Below are 26122 nucleotides of genomic sequence, written 5' to 3' on the forward strand. Positions count from 1 at the left end.
CAGTTACTCAAAGTGAAGTTATTTGTACAGAGTGCAAATTTTTCACAAAAATGCTGCTTACATTTAATTGGCAGAAATCAAAGGGGGAAAGTTTTGGCAGTCATTTGGAAGATAGACGAGCAGGGTTATACAAAACAGGTTTGTACCATGGTGAAACGAATGAAGTACAAAATGTATGCAAACTTGAGCAATGCACAGGATGGAAAAAAACTAATTGCCATCAAACTGTTTTACTTGAGCATAAATAAAAGCAAAATACTGCAGATGCTGGAAATCTGAAATAAAAACAAACTGCTGGAAATACTCAGTAGGTCTGGCAGCATCAGTGGAGAGAGAAGCAGAGTTAACGTTTCAGGTCAGTGACCCTTCATCATGTTGTTGTACTTGAGCGGTGGGTTGCTGAATTTGTTGAGAAGCATCCTTATGCATTACATCGTACTCAGGTTGGGGAGACAGCATGGGTCAGTCTGGACGGGAATGGAAGGATTGGGAAGAAGATGACAGAACAAAGAAAAGGAGCCAGAAAAGTGTAGTCAGGAGGCAGGCAGTCAGAATGGGAGCTCACCAGGATTGAAATTAGCCAACTCCTGTGTGGTTGAAGATCAAGAAGCTGTTTCAAAAACAATTAGGGGGTTTGGTAGACAATGTGAGGATCGTGGCCCCATGGAGCATAGTGCTATCAGGGAGGACAGTAAGTGTAGGAGTCATTGACCAGGGGAGAGAAACATGTTTCTTGAAACCATGATGGAAGAGGAGGGGACAGCAGCATCCTTGTTGCAACCCTACCGCCCCCCCCCCCCCCCCTCCATCACCCATTGCAATTTCAGAGTGTTCGAGGAGACGCTGTGCCCCATTGTGGTTGCCCACTTTGCGTTTTTATTCTGCCCTCCCAAGCCCAGGAATTTTCACATTCGAAATTTCAATTTTTAAAATACAAGTCACTTTTCCCCTCATTATCACCTTGTCTTAAAGTAATGTTCTTTCTGATTTGGGTATTGACTGAGCCAAAATTTATGGTTTTAAGTAGTTTTCATCAGCAGTAAAACAATTATCAGACCTCAAACCAGGAAATACCCCGAGAAGCACTTGGGGTTGCCAACTATCCAGGATTAGCGAGAAGGCTGCAGGATTTGAAGATTAATCTCCAGGACACTGTTGTGAGTAATCTCCAAGAGAGCAATTTATCGGTAAGGGCAAACTAAAATAGTGTGTTATTTTTCATACAATTCTGTTCATTAGTTATAGAAGCATTGGAGAAGGAAAATGAAAGATAGTCAAGAATCCAGTTGGGTTAGGAGGAGATTCTTTGCTTCCAATTGGCATGGGAAGGCAGGGCATCGTAATGACATGTTGGGTGACTGGTGCAGCACAAGGCAAGGTGTGGATGGATGTATTTGGCTACCATAGAATGGTTACAGCATAAAAGGGGGCCATTTGGCCTGTCATGTCTGTGCCGGCTCTTTGCAAGAGCAACACACCTAGTCCCACTCTCTTACCTTTTCCCTGTAGCCCTGCAAATTTTTTTCTCTTCAGCTGATTATCCAGTTCTCTTTTGAAGGCCTCGATTAAATTTGCCTCTACTACACTCTTGGGTAGTGCATTCCGGATCCCAATCACTAGCTGCGTAATGTTTTTCCTCATGTCGCTGTTGCTTATTTTGCCAATCACCTTAAACCAGTGTCCTCTGGTTCTGGATCCTTCCAATGGGAACAGTTTCTCCCTATCTACTCTATCCAGATTTTGAACAGAATCACAGAATTGTCACAGTGCAGAAGGGGGCCATTTGGCCCATCGTGTCTGCACCGGCTCTCCGAAAGAGCAATTCACTCCGTTCCATGCCTTCACCTTCTCCCCATAACCCTTCACATTCTTCCTTCTCATATAACCATTTAATTCCCTTTTGAATGCTTCAATAGAACCTGTGTCACTTTTGCTTCTGGGGTACTCTATGCCTCTATTTTTAAGCCCAGGAGCCTGAATACTTTATTAGCTGCTTTCTTAACCCGCTTTGCAACCAGGGAAAGGGTTGGCCCACTCAAGGACAGAGAAGGGAATCTATGCGTGGAGCCAGAGGAAATGGGCGAGGTGCTAAATGAGTACTTTGCATCAGTATTCACCAAGGAGAAGGACTTGGTGGATGATGAGCCAAGGGAAGAGAGTGCAGATAGTCTCAGTCATCTCATTATCAAAAAGGAGGAGGTGTTGGGTGTCTTGCAAAGCATTAAGGTAGATAAGTCCCCAGGGCCTGATGGGATCTACCCTAGAATACTGAGGGAGGCAAGGGAAGAAATTGCTGGGGCCTTGACAGAAATCTTTGCATCCTCATTGGCTACAGGTGAGGTCCCAGAGGACTGGAGAATAGCCAATGTTGTTTCTTTGTTTAAGAAGAGTGGCAAGGATAATCCAGGAAATTATAGGCCGGTGAGCCTTACGTCAGTGGTAGGGAAACTATTAGAGAGGATTCTTCGGGACAGGACTTACTCCCATTTGGAAACAAATGAACTTATTAGCGAGAGACAGCATGGTTTTGTGAAGGGGAGGTCGTGTCTTACTAATTTGATTGAGTTTTTTGAGGAAGTGACGAAGATGATTGATGAGGGAAGGGCGGTGGATGTTGTCTATATGGACTTTAGTAAAGCCTTTGACAAGGTCCCTCATGGCAGACTGGTGCAAAAGGTGAAGTCACACAGGATCAGAGGTGAGCTGGCAAGATGGATACAGAACTGGCTTGGTCACAGAAGACAGAGGGTAACAGTGGATGGGTGTTTTTCTGAATGGAGGGATGTGACTAGTGGTGTTCCGCAGGGATCAGTGCTGGGACCTTTGCTGTTTGTAGTATATATAAATGATTTGGAGGAAAATGTAGCTGGTCTGATTAGTGAGTTTGCGGACGACACAAAGGTTGGTGGAGTTGCAGATAATGATGAGGATTGTCAGAGGATACAGCAGGATATAGATCGGTTGGAGACTTGGGCGGAGAAATGGCAGATGGAGTTTAATCCGGACAAATGTGAGGTAATGCATTTTGGAAGGTCTAATGCAGGTGGGAGGTATACAGTAAATGGCAGAACCCTTAGGAGTATTGACAGGCAGAGAGATCTGGGCGTACAGGTCCACAGGTCACTGAAAGTGGCAACGCAGGTGGATAAGGTATTCAAGAAGGCATTCGGCAAGCTTGCCTTCATCGGTCGGGGCATAGAGTATAAAAATTGGCAAGTAATGTTGCAGCTGTACAGAACCTTAGTTAGGCCACACTTAGAATAATGCGTGCAAATCTGTTCGCCACACTACCAGAAGAACGTGGAGGCTTTGGAGAGGAGGTTTACCAGGATGTTGCCTGGTCTGGAGAGCATTAGCTATGAGGAGAGGTTGGAAAAACTCGGATTGTTTTCACTGGAACGACGGAGGTGGAGGGGCGACATGATAGAGGTTTACAAAGTTATGAGCGGCATGGACAGAGTGGATAGTCAGAAGCTTTTTCCCAGGGTGGAAGAGTCAGTTACTAGGGGACATAGGTTGAAGGTGCGAGGGGCAAAGTTTAGAGGGGATGTGTGAGGCAAGTTCTTCACATAGAGGGTGGTGAGTGCCTGGAACTTGCTGCCAGGGGAGGTGGTGGAAGCAGATACGATAGCGACGTTTAAGAGACATCTTGACAAATATATGAATAGGAAGGGAATAGAGGGATATGGGCCCCGGAAGTGCAGAAGGTGTTAGTTTCGGCAGGCATCAAGATTGGCGCAGGCTTGGAGGGCCAAATGGCCTGTTCCTGTGCTGTACTGTTCTTGTTCAAAGATTTGTGCACATATACCCCCTCTATTCCTGCACCCCCTTTAGAATTGTTCCCTTTATATTGCCTCTCCTCATTCTTCCTACCAAAATGTATCATTTCACACTTCTCTGTATTAAATTTCATCTGTCACTTGTCCGCCTATTCCACCAGCCCATGATCTCTTGAAGTTTATCCCTATCCTGCTCACAGTTAACAATAATTCCAAGAATACTACCAATGGCAGGATACTTGCAGGCAGGTGGTGAAACCTCCAGGAATATATTCAACTAGAGTGTATAAGCTGTGTATTTGATAATTGTTTGTATTTAAAGAAGCAAAATAAATGAGAAAGTTTATATCACTGGTGGAGTAAGTCACTGCGGCAGCAGCATTGCCCAATTAGCTGCTGGTCTCAGGTGGCAGTTTGTAACTAGGCCTCCGCTGATCTCCATGGGAACGAGTGGCCAGGCTGATGAATGGATTGCGGAACGGTGGATGTGCGCAGGCGTAGTGTGCGATGGCGAGGAGATGGCGGCTGTTGGTGGTGGTAGTGTGCTGTCAGAGTCTGTGGGCGGCCGGCAGCAGCGCCCGAGCAGGTAAAGCGGCTCCCGGCCGGGCCGCATCCTCTCATCCCGAGCCGAAACCGGGTTTAGAAGCGGCTCCTCAAATTCAGCCGTTTGGAGCAAAGAAGATTGGGCGCAGCAGGGAGTACAGCATAGGTGGGTGGGTGGGATGACTGGGGGTGCAGTATGGGGGGGGAGGGGGACTGGGGCTACAGCATAGGGGTCGGGGCTACAGCATGGGGGGATTGGGGTATAGCATAGGGGGAGGGAGGGGGGTACAGCATGGGGGTCGGGGCTACAGCATGGGGGTCGGGGCTACAGCATGGGGGTCGGGGCTACAGCATAGGGGGATTGGGGTACAGCATGGGGGAGGGGGGCTGGGTACAGCATGGGGTGAGGGACGACTGGGGGTGCAGAAGGGGAGGGGGCTGGGTACAGCATGGGGGCGGGGATCTGGGGTACAGCATGGGGTGAGGGACGACTGGGGGTGCAACATGGGGTGAGGGTGACTGGGGTACAGCATAGGAGAGAGGGACTGGGGTTCAGCATGGGGAGGGAGGGAGGGGGGACTGGGGGTGTCGCATGGGGGGGAGGGGGGACTGGGGGTTCAACATGGGGAAAGGGGGTGAAGCAAGGGTACAGCATTTATATACTGCTCTTCTCGACATCCCAAAGTGCTCACAGCCAGTTCAGTGCTCCTGAGGTACTGTTGCTATAATGTACACAGCAAGATCCCACAAACAGCAATAAATGACTAGCTAATATTTGTCTTGTGATGTTGATTGAGCGTTATGCACTGTCCAGTACACTGGGAGAACTCTTCCAGAAGAAATCATGACACCTTTTACATCCACCTGAGAGGGCAGATGGAACTGCTGTTTAATGTGCCATCAGAAAGATGATGGCTGGAATCGAGTCACCCACCAGCCTTTTAGCTGTAGCTGGTAGAGGACTGAGTGGGGTATAGAATGGCATATAGTACTTGGAGAGAGGTGAGATAGGATAAGAGGGAAAACAGTGCTCGGCATATGACATAGTGCATGAGGAATGGTGTCGTGCAAGGTGCCAGAAATGAATGTGGGGTGTGGGCATGATTCACTTAAGACCCTGAAGGGGTTGACACATCATTACTGAGGGATTGCTGAATTGTCGGTGTGCCATCTTTCAGATGAGACATTAAACCGAAGCCCCATCTGCCAGTAAGGTGGACATAAAAGCTCCTGTGTCACTATTTGTCATTCCAGTTGGCATCCTAGTAAACATTGTATCTCTCAATTCAATAAAATAAAAATCAAATCTATCAAATAAAATATAATGCACAATAAAATAAACCAGATTAACTGCTCAATTGTGTCATTTCTACTTGTGGGATCTTGCTGTGCCAACTGGTTACTGCATTTGCTTATAAAATAACAGGGATTTCTTGATTTTGTGAAAAGCACGACATAAATGCAAGTTGTTTCTTTAACTGATTTGAGTCCGTAATACTTTATGGAAAGAGTAGATGCTGACTGATCTGTGTGTTCCCATCTTTTACTATTTTTGTATCAAATTTACAGTTTTTTGCTTTTTAATTGGTAATTTTCTTGTATGTTATGTATCAGAAATATCATAGAATGATACAGTACAGGAGGCTTTTCAGCACATCATGCCTGTGCCAGTTCTTTGGTAAAGCTATGCAATTAATCACATCCCTGCTCTGTCCGCATAGTCCTATAAATGTTTTCCCTTCCAGTATTTATCCCTTTTGCAAGTTACTATTCAATCTGCTATTGAACTCTTCCAGATCCTTGCGTAGAAATGCTGCTCTTTTGCCGATCACCTTAATGTTGTACCCTCTGATTACCGACCCTTCTACCACTGGAAGCACTTTCTCCTTATTTAATCTCTTCTTCACCCTCTGAGGCCGTGGCATCCTTCCTAAAGTGCGGTGCCCAGGATTGAACATAATGATCCAGCTAACACTTAACCTGTATACTGTAAAGATTTAGGATAACTTTCTTGTTTTTGTACTCTATTCCTCAAATAGTAAAATCAAGGATCCCAAATGCCCTTTTAACAGCATGTTTTGCCAGCTTCAAAAACACCTACACTTACATGTCTCTCTGTTCCAGCACCCCCTTTAAAATTGTACCATTTAGTTTATATTGCCTCCTTATTCTTCCTACCCAAATGAATCATTTCACACTTCTCTGCATTAAATTTCATCAGCCATCTGTCTGCCCATTTCACCAGTCTGTCTATGTCCTCCTGAAGTCTGTAACTATCCTCATTGTTTACTACATTTTCATGTTTTGTAACATTTGCAGACTTTGAAATGTCCTGTATACTTAAGTTCAGGGCATTAGTACATATCAAAAAAAACAGTGGTGCTAATACCGATCCCTGGGGAGCTGGAGTATTTGTGTCAGCCATGACTCAGTTAGTAGCACCCTCGCCTCTGAATCACAAGGATCTTGGTTCACGTTCCACTGCAGGGCTTGTGTACAAAAATCAAGACTGACACTCCAGTGCTGGGAGTGCTGCACTGTTGCAGGTGCTGTCTTATGGAGGAAATGTTAAACCGAGGCCCCATTTGCCTGCTTGGGTGGATGTAAAAGATTCCATGGCACTATTTTAAAGAAGAGCAGGGGAGTTAACCCTGGTGTCCTGGCCTATATTTATCCCTCAAGCAACATCACAAAAACAGATTATCTGGTCATTATCACATTGCTGTTTGTGGGAGTTTGCCTTGTGCTTACTGGCTGCCGCATTTCCTATATTACAACAGTGGCTACAATTCAAAAAGTACTTCATTAACTGTGAGCGCTTTGAGATGTCTGGCATTGTGAAAAGCACTATATAAATGCAACTCTTTAATTAAGAAAGTAGTAGCAGGACATTTAGAAAATCATAATACAATCAAGCAGAGTCAACATGGTTTTATGAAAACCAACAAGGTGGCATATGGAGCATAATGTGCGGAAGTGAGAGGTTATTCACTTTGGTCGTGAGAATAGAAAAGCAGAATATTTTTTAAAAGGCGCGAAACTTGTAAATGTTGATGTTCACAGAGACTTGGTTGTACTCGTTCAAGGAGCACAAAATTAGCATGCAGTACAGCAAGCAATTAGGAAAGCAAATGGCATTGTTATGACCAGGTGAGCAATGTGTCCAGGGTTCTTTTGCTGTCTTCACCTAGTCTTATTGTAACAGGGTTTAATTTTAAACACACTATGTTTTGAGCTTCCCCTTTGTGAATCCTTGCTCACAACTTTCCAATTATAAGACAAAGAAATGAGCACAAACAGGCTTTCTTTGGTTTAAAGAAGAAAGATGAGATTTATTAAACCTTTAGCTTAAACTCTAATACTGTTCTCGTCTACAGATATACGACATGCCCACGCTAGCGTGCACACACGATATAAACATGCAGATAGGGACAGAAAGGAGCAGAAGAAAAGACAGGTAGAACAGTTTGAGGCAATATCTTGTTACTGTTTCTCAATCTCGCTGTAGTCCTTGATTGAAGATATGCTCTTGGTGTTTCGTTGGGGCCCAGTAGTCTTCTTAAAACCTTGTTCACATAGGAAACCTATTTTGAGTTTTACATGTTTTCACAAGATTCAGTTCTGTGTGAAGAGATGAAGGCAGAGACAGGAGAGGAGATGTCATGGCGTTCTCTGTCTCAATCCCTTTGTTCAGAGTTCGATTTCAGAAACTCCAGCCAGCTAGTCATGTGACTAACACTAGTTTGACCACTTCTGTGTATTGGGGAAGCAACTGCTGGGTCCCCATTGTTTCAACATTGTTTGGTACTGTGCAAATGTCCTTCCAGTCAGGGTTTGCAATTTTAAGTTTTAATGTTCATGTGGCAAAATAATGTGTGCCTCAGTCTTGGCAGGTGGGGGATTTGCCTGACAGCATGTGGCCTTTATTGCAAGGGGATTGGAGTACAAGGATAAAGAAGTCTTACCACAATTGTACAGAGCTTTGGTGAGACCACACCTGAATACTGTGTGCAATTTTGGTCTCCATATTTAAGGAAGGATATACTTGTATTGGAGGCAATACAGCCAAGGTTGACTAGATTGGCCCCTGGGATGAGAGGGTTGCCCTATGATGAGAGGCTGAGTAAATTGGGTCTGTATTCTCTGGAGTTTAGAAGAATAAGTGATGATCTCATTGAAACATTCAAGATTATGAAGGGCTTGACAGGGTAGACACGGAGAGGTTGTTTCCCCTGGCTGGGGAATCTAGACCATGGGGGCACAGTCTCAGGATAAGGGGCCGATCATTTAGGACTAAGACGAGGAGAAATTTCTTCACTCAAAGGGTTGTGAATCTCTGGATGGATGCTCCATCATTGAATATATTTAAGGCTGAGATAGACAAATTCTTGGTATCTCAGGAAATCAAGGGATATGGGGAGTGGGCAGGAAAGTGGAGTTGAAACCCAAGGTCAGCCATGATCATACTGAATGGCAGAGCAGGCTCGACTGGCCATATGGTCTACTCCTGCTTCTATTTCTCGTGCTTATGAAAGGGAAATCATGTTTGACAAATTTGTTAAGAGTTCTTTGAGGATGTAACAAGCAGGATGGATAAAGGAAAACCAGTAGATGTACTTTATTTGGATTTCTAAAAGGCATTCGATAAGGTGGCTCTTAAAAAGTTACTGCACAAGATAAGAGCTCATGGTGTTGTGGATGATATAATAACATGGATAAAGGATTGGCTAAATAACTGAAAACAGTGTGTCGAGATAAATCGGTCATTTTCAGGTTGACAAATGTAAATAGTGGAGTGCCACAAGGATTAGTGCTGGGTCCTCAACTATTTACAATCTATATGAATGACTCGAATGTATTGTAGCCAAATTTGCTGATGATACAAAGACAGGTGGGAAAGCAAGTTGTGAGGAGGACACAAAGTGTCTGCAAAGGGATATAGATAGGTTAAGTGAGTGGGCAAAAATTTGACAGATGGAGTACAATGTGGGACAATGTGAGGTTATCCACTTTGGTAGGAAGAATAGAAAAGCAAAATATTTAAATGGAGAGAGATTATAGAATGCTGTGGTACAGAAGGATCTGTGTGTTCTCATGCATGAAACATAAAACGTTAGCATGCAGGTACAGCAAGTAATTAGGTTCAAAGGAGAATGGAGTACAAAATTAGGGAAGTCTTGCTGCAACTATACACAGTGTTGGTGAGACCACAAGTAAAGTACTGCGTACAGTTTTGGTCTACTTATTTAAGGAGGGATATACTTGCATTGGAGGCATTTCAGAGAACATTCAGTGGGTTGATTCCTGGGATGAAGGGGTTGTCTTATGCGCAAAAGTTGAGGAGGTTGGGCCTGTACTCATTGGAGTTTAGAAGAATGAGAGGTGATTCTGTTGAAACATGTAAGATCCTGAGGGGGCTTGACAGGGTAGATGCTGAGAGGATGTTTCCCCTGATGGGGAATATAGAAGTAGAGGGCACAGTTTCAGAATAAGGGGTCGCCCATTTAAGACAGAGCTGAGAAGAAGTTTCTTCACTCAGCGGGCTGTGAATCTTTGGAATTGTCTACCCCAGAGAGCAGTGGATACCGAGTCAGTGAATATATTCAAGGCTGAGATGGGAAGATTCTTGGACTATCGAGAAGTCAAGGGTTATGGGGAAGAAGCAGGAAAGTGGAGTTGAGGCCAAGATCAAATCAGTAGAATAGAGGGGCTGTATGGCCTACTCCTGCTCCTATTTCTTTTGTTCTCCAGAATGTAAAACAACTGTTCACCACTACTCTGCTTTCTGTCCCCTGGCTGATTTCATACCCAGACTATCACTGTCTCTTTAATCCCATTGGCTTTAAATTCCTGGACATAGTAGCAAATAAAAGCTGTAAATACTGTGTAGAGGTGGGCAGCTGCCAAGATTATTCCAAACCTAAACATTTTGAAACATTCTTCAGAGGTTGTGTGTTTGTGCCTATCTGTGTCTGCCTGCATCAATCTCCACATTGAAACCTGCACAGAAAGGAGCACAGACCTGCAGCTTTAGTTCTAAATTGGGGAAATCTTCATACACGGAGAATCAACACTTCTGTTTTCATTTGTATATTTTGTAAGACAGAATTTGTCTCTAACTAAAACAATTGGATGATTAAATCTTGTGCAGTGATGTAGCCCTATCACGGTCAATGCCGGTCAGAACCAGGTACATTCCAAATTAAACTTCTCAGCTGGTGTAATGACATTTTCTTTTACAATGTTATGTGTTGCCTAATTAATGCTTTGGAGGAGTAAGAAAGCATATAGAAGAGGCATTTGGAAACAGTCATGAATAAGAATGTATGATTGCAAAGATTACTTGTGGGTAATTCTAAAAAGTGAGGTAGGAGCTGGGGCTTGAGGAGTTGTTAGGGGAGCAGCCTTCATGTTAAATAGTATTGCATGTGCTGGTACAAGCCTGGTTGATGAGAAACAGCTCAATTATCAGAAGGATTTAATATCAGATATAACTGAAGTATCAGAATTGCCTGATGGTGGCACTGCTGCACTGCAAAGAAAGCTATTGTAAACAGGCTCCTGGGGAATTACAAAATTGAGTGAGAAACACTATTCATTCATTGCATTCATTTGATGCTGCTGTCATTTCCATGGTTGGGACATTAAGAACAGGAGTAGGCCAATCATCTCATCATTCAATTACGCGATAGCTGATCTGCATCTCAACCCCAATACCTATCTTTGATCCACATTGATTGACAGACACCCTTATCTAACAAAAATCAACCTCAGTATTGAAAGCTCTAATTGCCGTCCAGCAACCACAGCCTTTTGGGGGAGAGAGTTCCAGATTTCCACTGCCCTTTTTCTGGTCTCCATGATAGCTAATATTGTAAACAGTTCTCTCTCTTCAGGTGTTTCCCTCTCTCCTTTAAATCTGCCGTCACATCCCTTTCCTCAAAAAAAAATCTCTTTCCACCTCCGTAACATTGCCCAACTTCGTCCCATCTCAGCCCACCTGCTGGTGAAACCTTCATTCATGCCTTTGTTACCTCTAGACTTGACTATTCCATTGCATTCCTGGCTGGTCACCCACATTTTACCCTCCATAATCTTGAGGTCATCAAAACTCTGCTGCCTATTTCTTAAATCACCAAGGCTCCTTCGACAGCACCTTCCAAACCCACGACCTCGACCACCTAGAAGGACATAGCAGCAGATGCATGCAAATTCTCCTCCAAGCCACACACCATCCTGACTTGGAACTATATTGTCGTTCCTTCACTGTCGCTGGGTCAAAGTCCTAGAACTTCCTTCCTAACAGCACTGGTGTACCTACACGCCAAGGACTGCAGCGATTCAAGAAAGCAGCTCACCACCTCCTTCTCAAGGACAATTAGGGATGGGCAATAAATGCTGGCCTAGCCAGCGATGCCCATACCCCCCCGAATGCATTAAAAAAACTTGCACTAAGTCCTGTTCCCCTATTATCCCTATGCTCGCTGACCTACATTGGCTCCTGGCCAAGCAATGTCTTTATTTTAAAATTCTCATCCTTGTTTCAAATCCCTCCATGGCCTAGCCCCTTCCCTATCTCTGTAACCTCCTCCAGCCCCACAACCCTCTGAGATCTCTGCACTCCTCTAATTCTGACATCTTGAATGTCCCAATTTAATTGCTTCACCCATTGGTGGTCGCGCCTTGGGTTGCGTAGGCCCCAAGCTCTGGAATACCCTCCCTAAACCTCTCTGCCTTTTCACTTCACTCTCCTCATTTAAGACACTCCTTAAAACCTACCTCTTTGACCAAGCTTTTGGTCATCTGACCTAATATCTCCGATGTGGCTCGGTGTCATATTTTGTTTTATAATGCTCCTGTGAAGCATTTTCAGACGTTTTATTACATTAAAGACACTATATAATTTGTTGGAAAAAGTGCAACCTGATTTCACTCCTCAGTGGCCTGGCTCTAATTTTATTATGTCACCTTGTTCTTGATTTCCCCATCAGAGGAAAAAGTCCTTATTGTATCTATGCTGTCAAATCCTCTTAGCATTTCAAACATCTCAATCAGATAACCCTTCATTCTTCTAAATTCAGGGGAATACAAGGCAAGTTTATGCAAGCTGTCCTCGTAATTTAACTTCTTTAAATTTCCAAAATATACTTTATTCATAAAAATCTGTAAAAAAAAAATTACAAAACAGTTCCTAACAGCACCAAGTCAAACAATACAAAGAGTGCAAAGGAGATCAGTTTCCTTCAATACAGGAGTGAGTTGTCTCACAACCCTTCCATTTCATTTTACCTGCCATATACATTTTACAGCAAACAAATATTTTCTGCATACAGTTCGAGGGGTTTTCCATGGATCCAGCCTCTCAGTTCAGCTTGGTGGGGGGACCTTACACAGTGGTCTTTCCCCATTGAGCCTTTGCTGCAGCTGCCCCAAGCTTTAGTGCGTCCCTCAGCACGTTGTCCTGGACCTTGGAATGTGCCAGTCTGCAACATTCGGTCGTGGACAACTCTTTGCGCTGGAAGACCAGCAAATTTCGGGCAGACCAAAGGGCGTCTTTCACTGAATTGATAGTCCTCCAGCAGCAGTTGATGTTTATCTCAGTGTGCGTCCCTGGGAACATCCCGTAGAGCACAGATCCTGTGTTACCGAGCTGCTTGGCATAAACCTCGACAAAAACCACTGCATCTCTTTCCACACCTGCTTTGCAAAGACACATTCCAGAAGGAGGTGGGCAACCGTCTCTTCCCCACCACAGCCACCTCGAGGGCATTGTGCGGAGGGGGTGAGACTCCGGGCGTGCAGGAAGGATCTGACGGGGAGGGCCCTTCTCACCACCAGCCAAGCTACATCTTGGTGCTTGTTTGAAAGTTCTGGTGATGAGGCATTCCGCCAAATGACTTCGGCTGTCTGCTCGGGGAACCATCTGACAGGATCCACCATCTCCTTTTCCCGTAGGGCCTTGAGGACATTCCGTGCAGCCCACTGCCTGATGGAGTGGTGGTCAAAGGTGTTTTTCCGCAGAAACTGCTCCACAAAGGATAGGTGGTACGGCACGGTCCAACTGGATGGAGCGTTCCACGGCAATGTGACCAATCCCATCCTTCGCAAAACTGGGGACAGATAGAACCTCAGCACGTAGTGACACTTGGAGTTTGTCTTTTGGGGATCTACACACAGCTTGATGCAACCACACATGAAGGTAGTCATCAGGATGAGGGCGACATTGGGTACATTTTTCTGGCCCTTATCCAGAGGTTTGAACATCGTGTCCCTCCGGACCTGGTCCATTTTGGATCCCCAGATGAGGCGGAAAATGGCTCGGGTGACTGCCACGGCGCAGGAGTGGGGTATGGGCCAGACCTGCGCCACATACAGCAACAACGTGAGCGCCTCGCACCTGATGACCAGGTTCTTACCCATAATGGAGAGAGATCGCTGCTCCCACATGCTCAGCTTGTGTTGTACCCTGGCTACTCGCTCCTTCCAGGTTTTGGTGCACGCCCCAGCCCTTCCAAACCATATTCCCAGCACCTTCAGGTAGTTTGACCTGACGGTGAAGAGGACAAACGACCGGTCAGCCCAGTTCCCAAAGAACATGGCCCTGCTCTTGCCGTGGTTAACTTTGGCTCCCGAGGCCAGTTCGAACTGGTTGCAGAAGCTCATCAGTCTGCGAACGGACAGCGGATCCGAGCAGAAGACGGCAACGTCGTCCATGTACAGGGAGGTTTTAACCTGAGTGCCTCCACTACCTGGGATTGTCACCCCTCTTATGCTCGCATCCTTCCAAATAGACTCAGCAAAGGGTTCAATACAGCAAACAAACAAGACAGGGGAGAGAGGACAGCCCTGTCTGACTCCAGATTGAATTGGTAAACTTTCTGATTCCCACCCATTGATTGAGACTGTGCTACTGATGTTCATGTAGAGCAGTTTGATCAAATTGCAGATTTCCTCCCCAAACCCCATTTTGGAAAGCACGTCCATCATGTAGGTGTGCGATACCCTGTCAAAAGCCTTTCCTTGATCCAGGCTGCTGAGGCAGGTGTCCACCCTCCTGTCCCGTACATAGGCGATCGTATCCCTGAGTAGCACGAGACTATCAGACATCTTCCTGCCGGGTATAGTGCAGGTCTGGTCAGTGTGAATCACCAACTCCAGAGCAGACTTGACTCGACTGGCTATGACTTTGGACAGAATCTTGCAGTCAACATTAAGCAATTTAACCCTCTAAGCCTGGTATTCTGGTGAAACTACGCTGCACTGGTAATTCTGGGAAAGCTACAAACACAACTGGGCGGGAGAGTTAGCTGGTAAGGTGAAGGTGATTCATTACTGAGAGTATTAAATATGTAACTCTGAACATTTAAGATCTTCCTGCTATATGGCCCAAGGTCACCTGTTCATTTTTGTGCTCATCAAGTTAGGGATGTCAGCCTTTGTTCGGAAATACTACATTTTCCCACCCAGTGTCAGCACCACCAGCCTCCAGATGAGGTATGGAGCATTTAACACAGAGTAAAGCTCCCTCTACACGTTTTGTTGATCCATACCTCACCTGTGTGAATGTCATTTTTCAACCAGCCATCCTTATGCTCTGATTCGTTAGGGTTGTTCGGTAAGCATTCTTGTCTGACGTTGCCTTTGGAATAAGGAGTTTCCAGAAATCCATAGGTTTGATTTCTTTTTTTAACTAACATACTTACTATACCTTTGCACTGGTGGTTTGCAAATTTGATGTATTAGACTTGCTGGAAATTGGACCCATTTGCAGTAACAGGGCAATGAAGGGATGGAATGGAATTACGCATCTCTCTTAATTTAGCCAGAATCAAGCTGTTGAAACCACTCCGCATTTGTTGATCGTGACTCCACTTCTGACATTGTTGTCTTTATTTTTTAGATGAAACTTGGCTTAAATATAAGGACAGGATATCGGCAGCTGTGCAATCTTACCAACCCTGCAACCAGCATAACTGCAGCTGTCACCAACGGTGTGGTCTTACTCTTTAGAATATTCTTTCTAGTCTTTGTAAAGTGCATTATTGTATTTGAATTATGTCTTTAATATTATCACTTTCCTCCAACTGTGAACGCCAGTGGCTTCAACTCCCTTTCATTCTCCTGCAATTGATGACCAGATGAGATTCGGCCCTACCCCACCTCTTCATTCTCCTGGTCATAAAGCCTCTGGTGGCAAGTATCAGATTGAGGCCAAGCATCCATGGAGTAGAGGGTGGAGGAGTCAAACAGTATTATATTGCTATAACTCTCCAACAAGGGCAAAAGTATCTCCTTCCTAATAGTTGGCAGGTAGATTGCACTTCACCCAATGCACTGGGGGAAATAACCTACTCTACAACACACAAGCTAGCACATCCCCTGCTGTTATTTGCACTTTTTTTAACCTGGTACTGGGCCAGTGTCCAGATGTCAAGAGTTCAAATCCCACCAGGGCAAGTTGTGAAATTGAATTCATTAAATCTGGTAATGTGTGGGGTGGCACCGGGAAAAATGTCCACCAAAGCTGCCACTGAAAGCCCATCTGATTCACTTGATGTTCTTAGAAAGGAGTGGAACTTGCTATGTCTACCTGGTATGGCCAACATGCAACTCTAGTACCACACTGTTTTTTTCCTGATGACCCCCTGAAGTAGACTAAGAAACCTCTCTGTTGTAAAAACAATTTCTCAAGAAGGTGGCTCACCATCACTTTCTCGGGCAATAAATGCGGTCTTGCCACTATTACATCCCTGAGAAAGAACATAGAAAAATTAATTCTCCCCCACAGCACATTGGGTGATGAACTGTAAATCTCCCTACAGCAAATGCAAGTGCTTAGTTTCTGGTGGTAGTGAAGATTTAAGAGTAAGTGTTTTGGAGTTCTTGCACATGCAAGCCAAGAGTACACACCAGAAAATCATGGATGGAAAACCACAGTGAGCCCACAAACCCCTCCCCGCCCCCCCTTCCCCTGCACCATTTCCCCGAGGATTTGAGTCTCGTGCGAGAGATTCAGAGAATCTACCCTTAAGAGAAATATAGGATGTGTCTGATGCATTGTTGCATTCTCTCACTGTTCCTGAACTACTTTACATCCAGTCTAACTTCATGTGTGCAATGGATTGAAGGTTTCTCGATTCTTGAATTATCCAGTGCTCCTTTGTTTGTATAAATTTTTATTTTATTCCTTTTGGGGGATGTGGCCATTGCTAGCTCGGCCAGCACTTATTGCCCCTCCCTAATTATCGTTGAGAAGGTGGTGGTGAGCTGCAAGCTCACCAAGGTCACAGTTCAAGCAAGGAATCTCCAAGGACATGATGGCAGAGACTGTTAGTCAAAATGTGGGGACTCACTACCAGATAAATACCCTTAGATGTGTGATGCTTGTGAACTGTGTGCGATTTATACCCCTCAGAAGTGGGTGCACAGCCTCACTGCTAACTCAGACCCCACAGGGTACAAATGCATTAATAGGCTATCAGTTTTTGCTGTGAAAATGGTAATGTAGCGGCACAGTGGCGCAGTGGTTAGCACCGCAGCCTCACAGCTCCAGCGACCCGGGTTCAATTCTGGGTACTGCCTGTGTGGAGTTTGCAAGTTCTCCCTGTGTCTGCGTGGGTTTCCTCCAGGTGCTCCGGTTTTCTCCCACATGCCAAAGACTTGCAGGTTGATAGGTAAATTGGCCATTATAAATTGCCCCTAGTATAGGTAGGTGGTAGGGTAATTGAGTAAAGGCGGGGATGGGGTAGGAAAATGGGATTAATGTAGGATTAGTATAAATGGGTGGTTGATGGTCGGCACAGACTCGGTGGGCCGAAGGGCCTGTTTCAGTGCTGTATCAATAAATAAATGAGAATAGACAGGAAAATATAAATGTAAATTTTTGACCAGTGAGTCTTTTATAATGATTTGATTTACATATATATATATTTTATTCAGTGTCCTCGAGGATGACCTTTCACACTTCAAGCAAGGAATCTCCAATGACATGATGGCAGAGACTGTCAGTCAAAATGTGGGGACTCACTACCAGATAATACAGAGCAAGCTGTATCGCCAAGATGACTGCATGTTTCCTGCCAGGTGGGAGAGCAGCCAGGACTGCTGGAATTTGGTGCATTTGTTATGGGACTGAAATGAACCAAAGTAGAGTCTTTTCCTTGAGAGATTTCTGACCATGAAATTCTCCAACATCTGTTAACCACTGGAAACCTGACTCCACCATCTGTGATGCTGCTTGTTCAGACAGACATCCTAACATGCAGTGAAGAATGAGTAAAACCTTCAGTAGCGTATACTAGATGTGAGTCACACAATAGGATAAGGAAAGATTAAAGTCAAGAGATCAGAAAATAGTCTTGAATTAATTCTCTGGTCTTTGGTCCTAAACTGAACTTTTTTTATACCTGACATCCAGTCTGTTGCCAGTTCTGCCTCCTTCCACAACTGAAACATTGCCTCCTGGCATCCTACCTCTTCTGCTCTGCTGTTGTAATACTAATCCATGTGTTTATCTCTAAGACTGATATCTCAAATGGCTTTCTTGCTGGTTTTCCTGCCATTCCTGTCCTGAAGCATTGAGGATTAATCCAGAATTCTGTGACCCAAGTCCTCTTAACACACAAACTCCTCCACAAAATTCATGCCTTTGCTCCAGTAAATTCACTTCAGTACCCTCATCCTGCCCCCTTAAAAGTCCCTCCATGGCCTTGCTGCGTCCAATCTGAGTGATCTCTTCAAGCTATATGTACCAAGCCCTCAAACCCGTGAGTTGCTGTTTGATCGCTGCTTCACAAGTGGATGTTCATCCATCATTATGCCCCAGCCCTCAGAATTCCCTCAGTGCCAAAAACCAGTTTGTCTAGCTGCCCCTCTCCCTGCCTTCAAAACCTCAGAAAAGCTCACCTATTTGATAGTGTCTGTCTTGATCCCTCTTGTCCACCTCCTGCTTTTACAAGCATTCTGAGTTGTCCTTTTCATGAATGTTACATAAATATCTGTAGTTTGTAGACCACCCATACTGTTTCATCCCCCACCAGGACGGTCTCGGGGCTTTCCGCTTCTGCCTTGAACAGAGGCCCAACCAGTCCCCATCCATCACCACCCTCCTCCACCTGGCTGAACTTGTTCTCACATTGAACTTCCTTCATCTCCACTCATTTCCTCCAAATAAAAGATGTTGCTATGGGTACCCTTATGGGTCCTAGTTATGCCTGTCTTTTTGAGGGGTATGTCGAATATTCCTTGTTCCAGTCTTACTTGGGTCCCCTTCCCCAACTCTTTTTCCGGTACTTTGATGATTATAGCAGTGCTGATTCCTGCTCTCGCCCTGAACTGGAAAATTTCATCAACTTTGTTTCCAATTTCCACCCTTCTCACACCTTCGCATGGTCCGTCTCCGACACTTCCCTTCTCTTCCTCGACTTCTGTGTCTCTATCTCTGGGGATAGGCTGTCCACTAGCATTTATTATAAGCCCAACAATTCCCACAGCTACCTTGACGACACTTCCTCACACCCTGCCCCCGGTAAGAACTCCATACCATTCTCCCAGTTTCTGTCTCCAAAGCATCTTTTCTGATGACGCAGCCTTTCAGAACAGCGCCTCTGATATGTCTTCCTTTTCTCTCATCTGAGGATTCCCCCCCCCCCACTGTGTTTGACAGGGCCCTCGACCATGTCCAACCCATTTCCCGCACTTCTGTCCTCATCCCTTCCCCTCCCTCCCAGAACTGCGACAGGATTCCCCTTGTCCTCACTTTCCATCTCACCAGCCTCCACATCCAAAGGATCATCCTCCGCCATTTCTGCTACCTCCAGCGTGATGCCACCACCAAACACATCTTCCCCACCCTTGTCAGCATTCCGAAGGGACCGTTACCTCCGCAACACCCTGGTCTACTCTTTCATCACCCCTGATACCTTGTCCCTTTCCCATGGCACCTTCCTATGCAATCATAGGAGGTGTAATACCTGCCCTTTTACCTCCTCTCTCCTTACCATCCAAGGCCCAAAACACTCCTTCCAGGTGAAACAGCGATTTACTTGTACTTCTTTCAATTTAGTATACTATATTCGCTGCTCACATTGCAGTTTCCTCTACATTGGGAAAGCCAAGTGCAGATTGGGTGACTGCTTTGCAGAACACCTCCGCTCAGTCCGCAAGCATGATCCTGAGCTTCCGTTTGCTTGCCGTTTTAATTCACCACCTTATTTTCATGTCCACATTTCTGTCCTCGGCCTGCTGCAGTGTTCCAGTGAACATTAATGCAAGCTTGAGGAACAGCACCTTATCTTCCAATTAGGCACTCTACAACCTTCTGGACTCAATATCGAATTCAATAATTTCAGACCATGAGCCCCATTATTTTTTGTTTATTTTTATTTTATTATTCTTTCGTATTTTTAAAAATTATTTAATTTTTAATCACGTGCTAGTCTTAAACTTATTTTTCATGTTTTTGCTTTCGTACAGACCTGTTCATTATTCTGCCATTAGCACTTTCTCTGGACTCGTGCTTTGCCTTTTGCTACAACTATTTAGCACTCCATTTGCATTCTGATCCACCATGACATCTGTCATTTAATCTCTCCCCCCTCTGTCCTTTCACAGTCCTTCCTTCTTGTTCTTCTTTCACCCTCCCACTTTCACTTGCTCAAAGACTGTTACATTTCTAACTTTTGCCAGTTCTGATGAAGGATCACAGACCTGAAACATTAACTCTGTTTCTCTTTACACAGATGCTGCCAGACCTGCTGAGTATTTCCGGCACTTTCTGTTCTCGTACTGTTTCACATCTGTGTATGGGCAGATAGGACAATTTAAACTTGTGGTTGGTTTTTGGTTAATGGGAAATGCTACATTCAGCATATAATAAAATGAGAGGACATTTGATAGAGGTGTTCAAAATCAAGAGGGGTTTGACAGATAGAGAGAAATATTTCCCATTGGAGGGAGGATCGAGAGCCAGAGGACATAGATTTAAGGTGATGGCAAAAGAACCAAAGGTGACATGAGGAAAACCTTTTTTTACGCAGAGAGTAGTTAGGATCTGGAATGCCCTGTCTGAGAGTATGATGGAGGTGGATTCAATCATAGCTTACAAAAAGGAATTGGTTAAGCACCTAAAGAGAAAAGACTTGCAGGGCCATAGGGAAAGGGCAGAGAGTGGAGTTAGCTAAGTTTCTCTTGCAGAGAGCTGTCACAGACTTGATGGGCCAAATGGCCTCTTTCTGTGCTGTAACCATTCTATGATTTCATCAGCTGGGCATTTAAAATATGGTATTAGTTGGACATTGATATTTGTGCATATTGTTCAATAATATACAAAATCAGGTTTATTTTCAAGGAGCTAACTTTTAGGAGAAGTTGTTCAAATAAAGAAATAAATTTTCAGAAACAGGTTGTGGCCAGTTGTCTAAACAGGCACTTTTATTCTTGATTGATCTTGATCAGCCTTTGTGCGAAATAGTTACACCTAATTTTACTATATCTGGTGTCTCTGATACTTGACTCTTTACCATTGTGAGCAATTTGAATTATAAAATCAGAACTTTCAAGGCAGAGGTTGGTCCATTGTGCCTGTGCCATTTTGGAGCCATCTATTCCCTGCTCTTTGCCTATAACATTTGATATTTTCCCTCGTTATGTTTATACGGTTTTCTGTTAAATACTATAATTGAGACTTTGCAGTAGCCACTTGCAGTTTTACATTGTATAGTCCAAGAATCCTTGTGTGCAAAAGATTCTTCTAACCTCCTGTTTTCCTTTCAGTGCTAATACTGAGTTTATGGCCCCCTTGTTATCAATTCACTAACCATTGAAAATAATATTGCTCTGTTTACTTACCCTCTCAAATCCTTTTGAAGTTTAGAAACAGATTGCCTGGAAGCCAGATAAGTGCAGACCCAACTAATCAAACATTCTATGGAACAGAATGATGGCAATCCCGTTGGGACCATCAGAATATCATCCAGTTCCTAAGGATAGAGCAATGTAGGCTGTGATGTCAAACTGATCCCCTTGCTTATCCTTGTTTATCAGCTCAGGAGTAGGTTGGGAGATATTTCACATGTTTCTCTCCCTGTGGTAATGTAGTCCACTCAGAAGATGCAATAATAGCAAGCTGTAATCTGACTGTGGAGGGAGTGAATTGAATGTCCCAGCTTTTTAAAAAAATCATAATGTGGTTCTGCATTAGTGAAATCAGGATAACATTGAGACTTGTCCAGATAGTATGGATGACAGTAAAATTAAGGTCTACGAAATTAAAGCATAAAACAACTGCTGAAAATTTAACTTGGATCAAATCGGCCATCGGCTAGCAGCTTCACTGGATTAGAATCTCAGTAATCTTTGTGAAAGTTATTGAGTTGGAGTATGAGCCTCTTTTAGATAATAAACCTCCCCTTGTGTCTGCTATTCGACAATGAAGGCTGTCGTTTCAGACACAAGCCCATGTGAATGTAGGAATGAGGAAAGCTCTTTCACTGGTTTTCTTTGTTTCAGTGTGAGTTCAGCATTTTCCTTCCTAAAGCATGTGTCTGTCATTTCATTTTTTTTTTATTATTCTGTCTGTCTTCCCAATGCACCCCCTGCATCCAAGAAGCTTAGCTGGTAGAGCTGGCATCTGAAAGTGGCTCAGATGGGATCCTGTACATTTGGGGTTTGAATCTGCATCTCACCCAAAGTGGTTTACATTCAAGGAAACCAAAGCAAAAAATGAAGTGCAGAAAAGCTAGATAGCTAAAATTTAAACAAGCCAAAACTAACGAGAGGATGTAGAATGAAAACATGAAGCTGAAGGCACACTGGTCTCACCACTCTGGCAGTATGCTATAAATGCAGCATTTTACATATATATTTCTCTCTCTGCTTTTTCTGTCTCTCCATTTGTAGCTCAAACATTGTTGATTTTGACAAGTCACTGAGCCAGCAGATCACCTTATTCCTTTCTGTTTTGCATTTAGATGCAGTGGGGTAGAGCATTTTATACTGGAAATAATCGACAAACTCCCCGACATGGAATTTGTGCTCAATGTCCGAGACTACCCTCAGGTTCCGAGCTGGATGAAGCCTGTAAGGCCTGTTTTATCTTTCAGCAAGGTAAGCATTAAAGGAAACTTTGAACAATGTCCAGTTTTTGAACCTAGAATTGATACAAATCGCACATCTCTAAATGGCATTGAAGGTCTGTCTGTAGAGCTTCTCCCCATCGTGGAGCTCATAAAAAGAAGACTTTGCATTTATATAACGCCTTTCACAACCTTACTGTGTCACAGCCAATGATGTACTTTTGCAGTGTAGTCACTGTCATAGGAAACATGGCAGCCTATTTGTGCACAGCAAGATCCCACAAATAGCAATGAGATAAATGTCCAGATTCTCAGCAGTAATGATGTTGATTGATAAATGTTGGCCAGGAAATTTCCCCCTCAATGCTCCCCCCCACAATCTTCTGACAGTGTCGTGGGACTTTTTTACATTCAAATGTGGGCGTACAAGGCTTCAGTTCAATGTCTCATCCGAAAAGGTGGCACCTCTGTGTGCACAGTGCTTGAGCATTGATGACGTTGGCCCGTCTTTATGCAAGGCGCAATTGTCATTCCATCTGGCTGTATATACAGTAACCATTTATTTAAACATAATCATCACAGATGCCTGCATCTAGTCAATTTGGTTCATTCCAAGGAGTATCTGAGAATACTGAACATAGCAAAGGCTATAAGTGCTGTTAACATTCTAGCTATAGCATTGAAGACCATTGCGAAAGAGCTACCTTCTCCTCTAGCCAAACTGTTCCACTATAGCTGCAACATTGATATCTACCCAACAATGTGGAAAATTTCCCAGGTGTATTCTATTCATAAAAAAAGTTTAATTAACAGGTTAATTGCCAGCCTATCCGCTTTCTGCCAATTATCAGTGAACTTGTGGAAGAAACCATCAATACTGTCAAATGACAGCTGCCCAAAATAATTGCTCAGCACAGCAATGGTTCTGCCAGAGCCACCCGGCTTCAGATCTCAGTGCAGCCCTGATCCAAACCTGGACACGAGCTGAATGCCAGAGGAGAGGCGAGAATAGTTGCCCTCCACATCAAGGTAGTATTCGAATTCATAAGACATAAGGACCCCCAGCAAAACTCAGATCAAAAGTAAAACTTTTCAGTAGCTTGATTCATGCCTGACACAAAGGTAGATATCGGAGGACAATCGTTGCAGCCCCAGGACATCACTGCAGGAGCTCTTCAAGGCAGTGTCCTCAGAACAACCACGTTAAGCTACTTTATCATTGACCTTCCCACCGTAATGCGGTGGGGGCTTTTCACTGACTTTCCACTTCAGCTTCATTGACAACTCCTCTGCTAATGAAGCAGCCTGTGCCAGCCTACGGCTGGACCTAGATAACATCTAGGATTTGGCTGATAAGTAACTGGTAATATTCATGTCACAAGTCCCATGTAAGGATGATCTTAAACAAAGGAAAGCCCAGCCATCTCCCTGACCTTCAACAACATCACTACTGGTGAGTCCCCCACCCTTAACATCTTGGGGTCACCAACTGACCAGAGATTTAATTGAATCAGCCACATCACAGGGTGGCTATAAGACCACGGCAGAAGCTGGAGGCAGAGGGTGGTTACAGAGGCAGAGGCCACAATTGGCTCACCCGGACCCTTTTAGTCTCTCCAGCATCTGCAAAGTTCAACAACAACTTGCATTATATGGCACCTTTAACATAAAATGTACCAAGACTCTCAAAATGTGAACACCGAGCCACATGAGGCATTCGACAGGTGACCAAAGGTTTAGCCAAAAAGATAGATTTTAAGGAGTGTCTTAAAGGAGGAGGGACAGGGGTAAAGATACTGAGAAGTTTAGGGAGGTAGTTACAGTGTTTGGGACCGAGGCAACTGAAAGCACAGCCACCAATAGTGGAGCGATGAAAATCAGGAATGCGTAGGAGATTAGAATTGCAGGAACGCAGAGATCTCAGAGGGCTGTAGGGCTGAAGGAGGTTACAGAGATAGAGAAGTGCAAGTTAGGATATGGGCAGCAGAGTTTTAAACAAGCTTACGTTTACAAAGGGTGCAAGGTGGGAGGCCGGCCAGGACTGTGTTAGAATAGTCATATCTAGAGATAACACAGGCGTAGAAGAGGGTTTCAGCAGCTAAGGCAGGGTCAAAGTTAGAAATGTAACAAAATACTACTCACCTGGCAGTGTGCACCTGCAGCAACATTCAAGAAGCTCGATGCTATCTGGAACTAAGCAGTTCCCTTATTTGGCGAGACATACAAATTCGCCACAAAAAACAACAGACCTGAGGATTGGGAGCAGTTTAGAATTCAGCAAAGGAGGACCAAGGGATTAATTAAGAAGGGAAAAATCGAGTACGAGAGTAAGCTTGCGGGGAACATAAAAACTGACTGTAAAAGTTTCTATAGGTATGTGAAGAGAAAAAGATTGGTGAAGACAAATGTAGGTCCCTTGCAGTCAGAAACGGGGGAATTTATGATGGGGAACAAAGAAATGGCTGACCAACTAAATGCATATTTTGGTTCTGTCTTCACAAAGGAGGACACAAATATCATTCCAGAAATGTTGGGGAATACAGGGTTTAGTGAGAGGGAGGAACTGAAGGAAATCAATATTAGTAGAGAAATGGAGTTGGGGAAATTAATGGGATTGAAGGCCGATAAATCCCCAGGGCCTGATAATCTACATCCCAGAGTACTTAAGGAAGTGGCCCTAGAAATAGTGGATGTATTGATGGTCATTTTCCAAGATTCTATAGACTCTGGAACAATTCCTCCCGAGTGGAGAGTAGCTAATATAACCCCACTATTTAAAAAGGGAGGTAAAGAGAAAACAGGGAATTGTAGACCAGTCAGCCTGACATCGGTAGTGGGGAAAATTCTAGAGTCCATTATAAAAAATTTTAGCAGAGCACTTGGAGAACAGTGGTAGAATCGGACAGAGTCAGCATGGATTTACGAAAGGGAAATCATGCTTGACAAATCTACTAGAATTCTTCGAGGATGTAACTAGTAGAGTTGATGAGGGGGAGCCAGTGGATGTGGTTTATTCGGACTTTCAGAAGGCTTTCGACAAAGTCCCACAAAGAGATTAGTGTGTAAAATTTAAGCACATGGGATTGGGGGTAGTGTATTGCGATGGATAGAAAATTGGTTGGCAGACAGGAAACAAAGAGTAGGAATAAATGGGTCTTTTTCCGAATGGCAGGCAGTGACTGGTGGGGTTTTTTTTATTCGTTCATGGGATGTGGGCATCGCTGGCCAGGCCAGCATTTATTGCCCATCCCTAATTGCCCTTCAGAAGGCAGTGGTGAGCTGCCTTCTTGAACCGCTGCAGTCCATGTGGGGTAGGTACACCCACAGTGCTAGCGGTTAGATACAACTGAGTGGCTTGCTAGGCCATTTCAGAGGGCAACCACATTGCTGTGGGTCTAGAGTCACATGTAGGCCAGACCAGGTAAGGACAGCAGATTTCCTTCCCTAAAGGACAAAGTGAATCAGATGGGTTTTTACAACAATCGACAATGGTTTCATGGCCATCATTAGACTAGCTTTTTAATTCCAGATTTATTAATTGAATTCAAATTCCACCTTCTGCTGTGGTGGGATTTGAACCCATGTCCCCAGAGCAATACTCTGGGTTACTAGTCGAGTGACAATACCATTACGCCACCGCCTCCCCTGCAGGGATCTGTGCTAGGACCCCAGCTATTCACAATATACATTAACAATTTAGATGAGGGAACTAAATGTAATATCTCC

The 26122-nt window shown here is 44.3% G+C and overlaps 1 protein-coding gene across 1 annotated transcript in view; it reads left to right on the forward strand.

Annotated features, from left to right (window-relative positions):
* Positions 1–4286: 4286 nt before the first annotated feature.
* The window catches only part of poglut1 (protein O-glucosyltransferase 1), a 52957-nt gene continuing 31121 nt past the window's right edge, over positions 4287–26122 (forward strand). The window contains exons 1-4 of the mRNA XM_068048651.1: positions 4287–4365; positions 15223–15313; positions 17262–17405; positions 22292–22427. Of these exons, the coding sequence (XP_067904752.1) occupies positions 4287–4365; positions 15223–15313; positions 17262–17405; positions 22292–22427 (450 nt within the window). The remainder of the gene's footprint in view (positions 4366–15222; positions 15314–17261; positions 17406–22291; positions 22428–26122) is intronic.

The sequence above is a fragment of the Heterodontus francisci genome, chromosome 16, assembly GCF_036365525.1.
Source record: "Heterodontus francisci isolate sHetFra1 chromosome 16, sHetFra1.hap1, whole genome shotgun sequence".
In the NCBI taxonomy this organism is placed as follows: Eukaryota; Metazoa; Chordata; class Chondrichthyes; order Heterodontiformes; family Heterodontidae; genus Heterodontus; species Heterodontus francisci.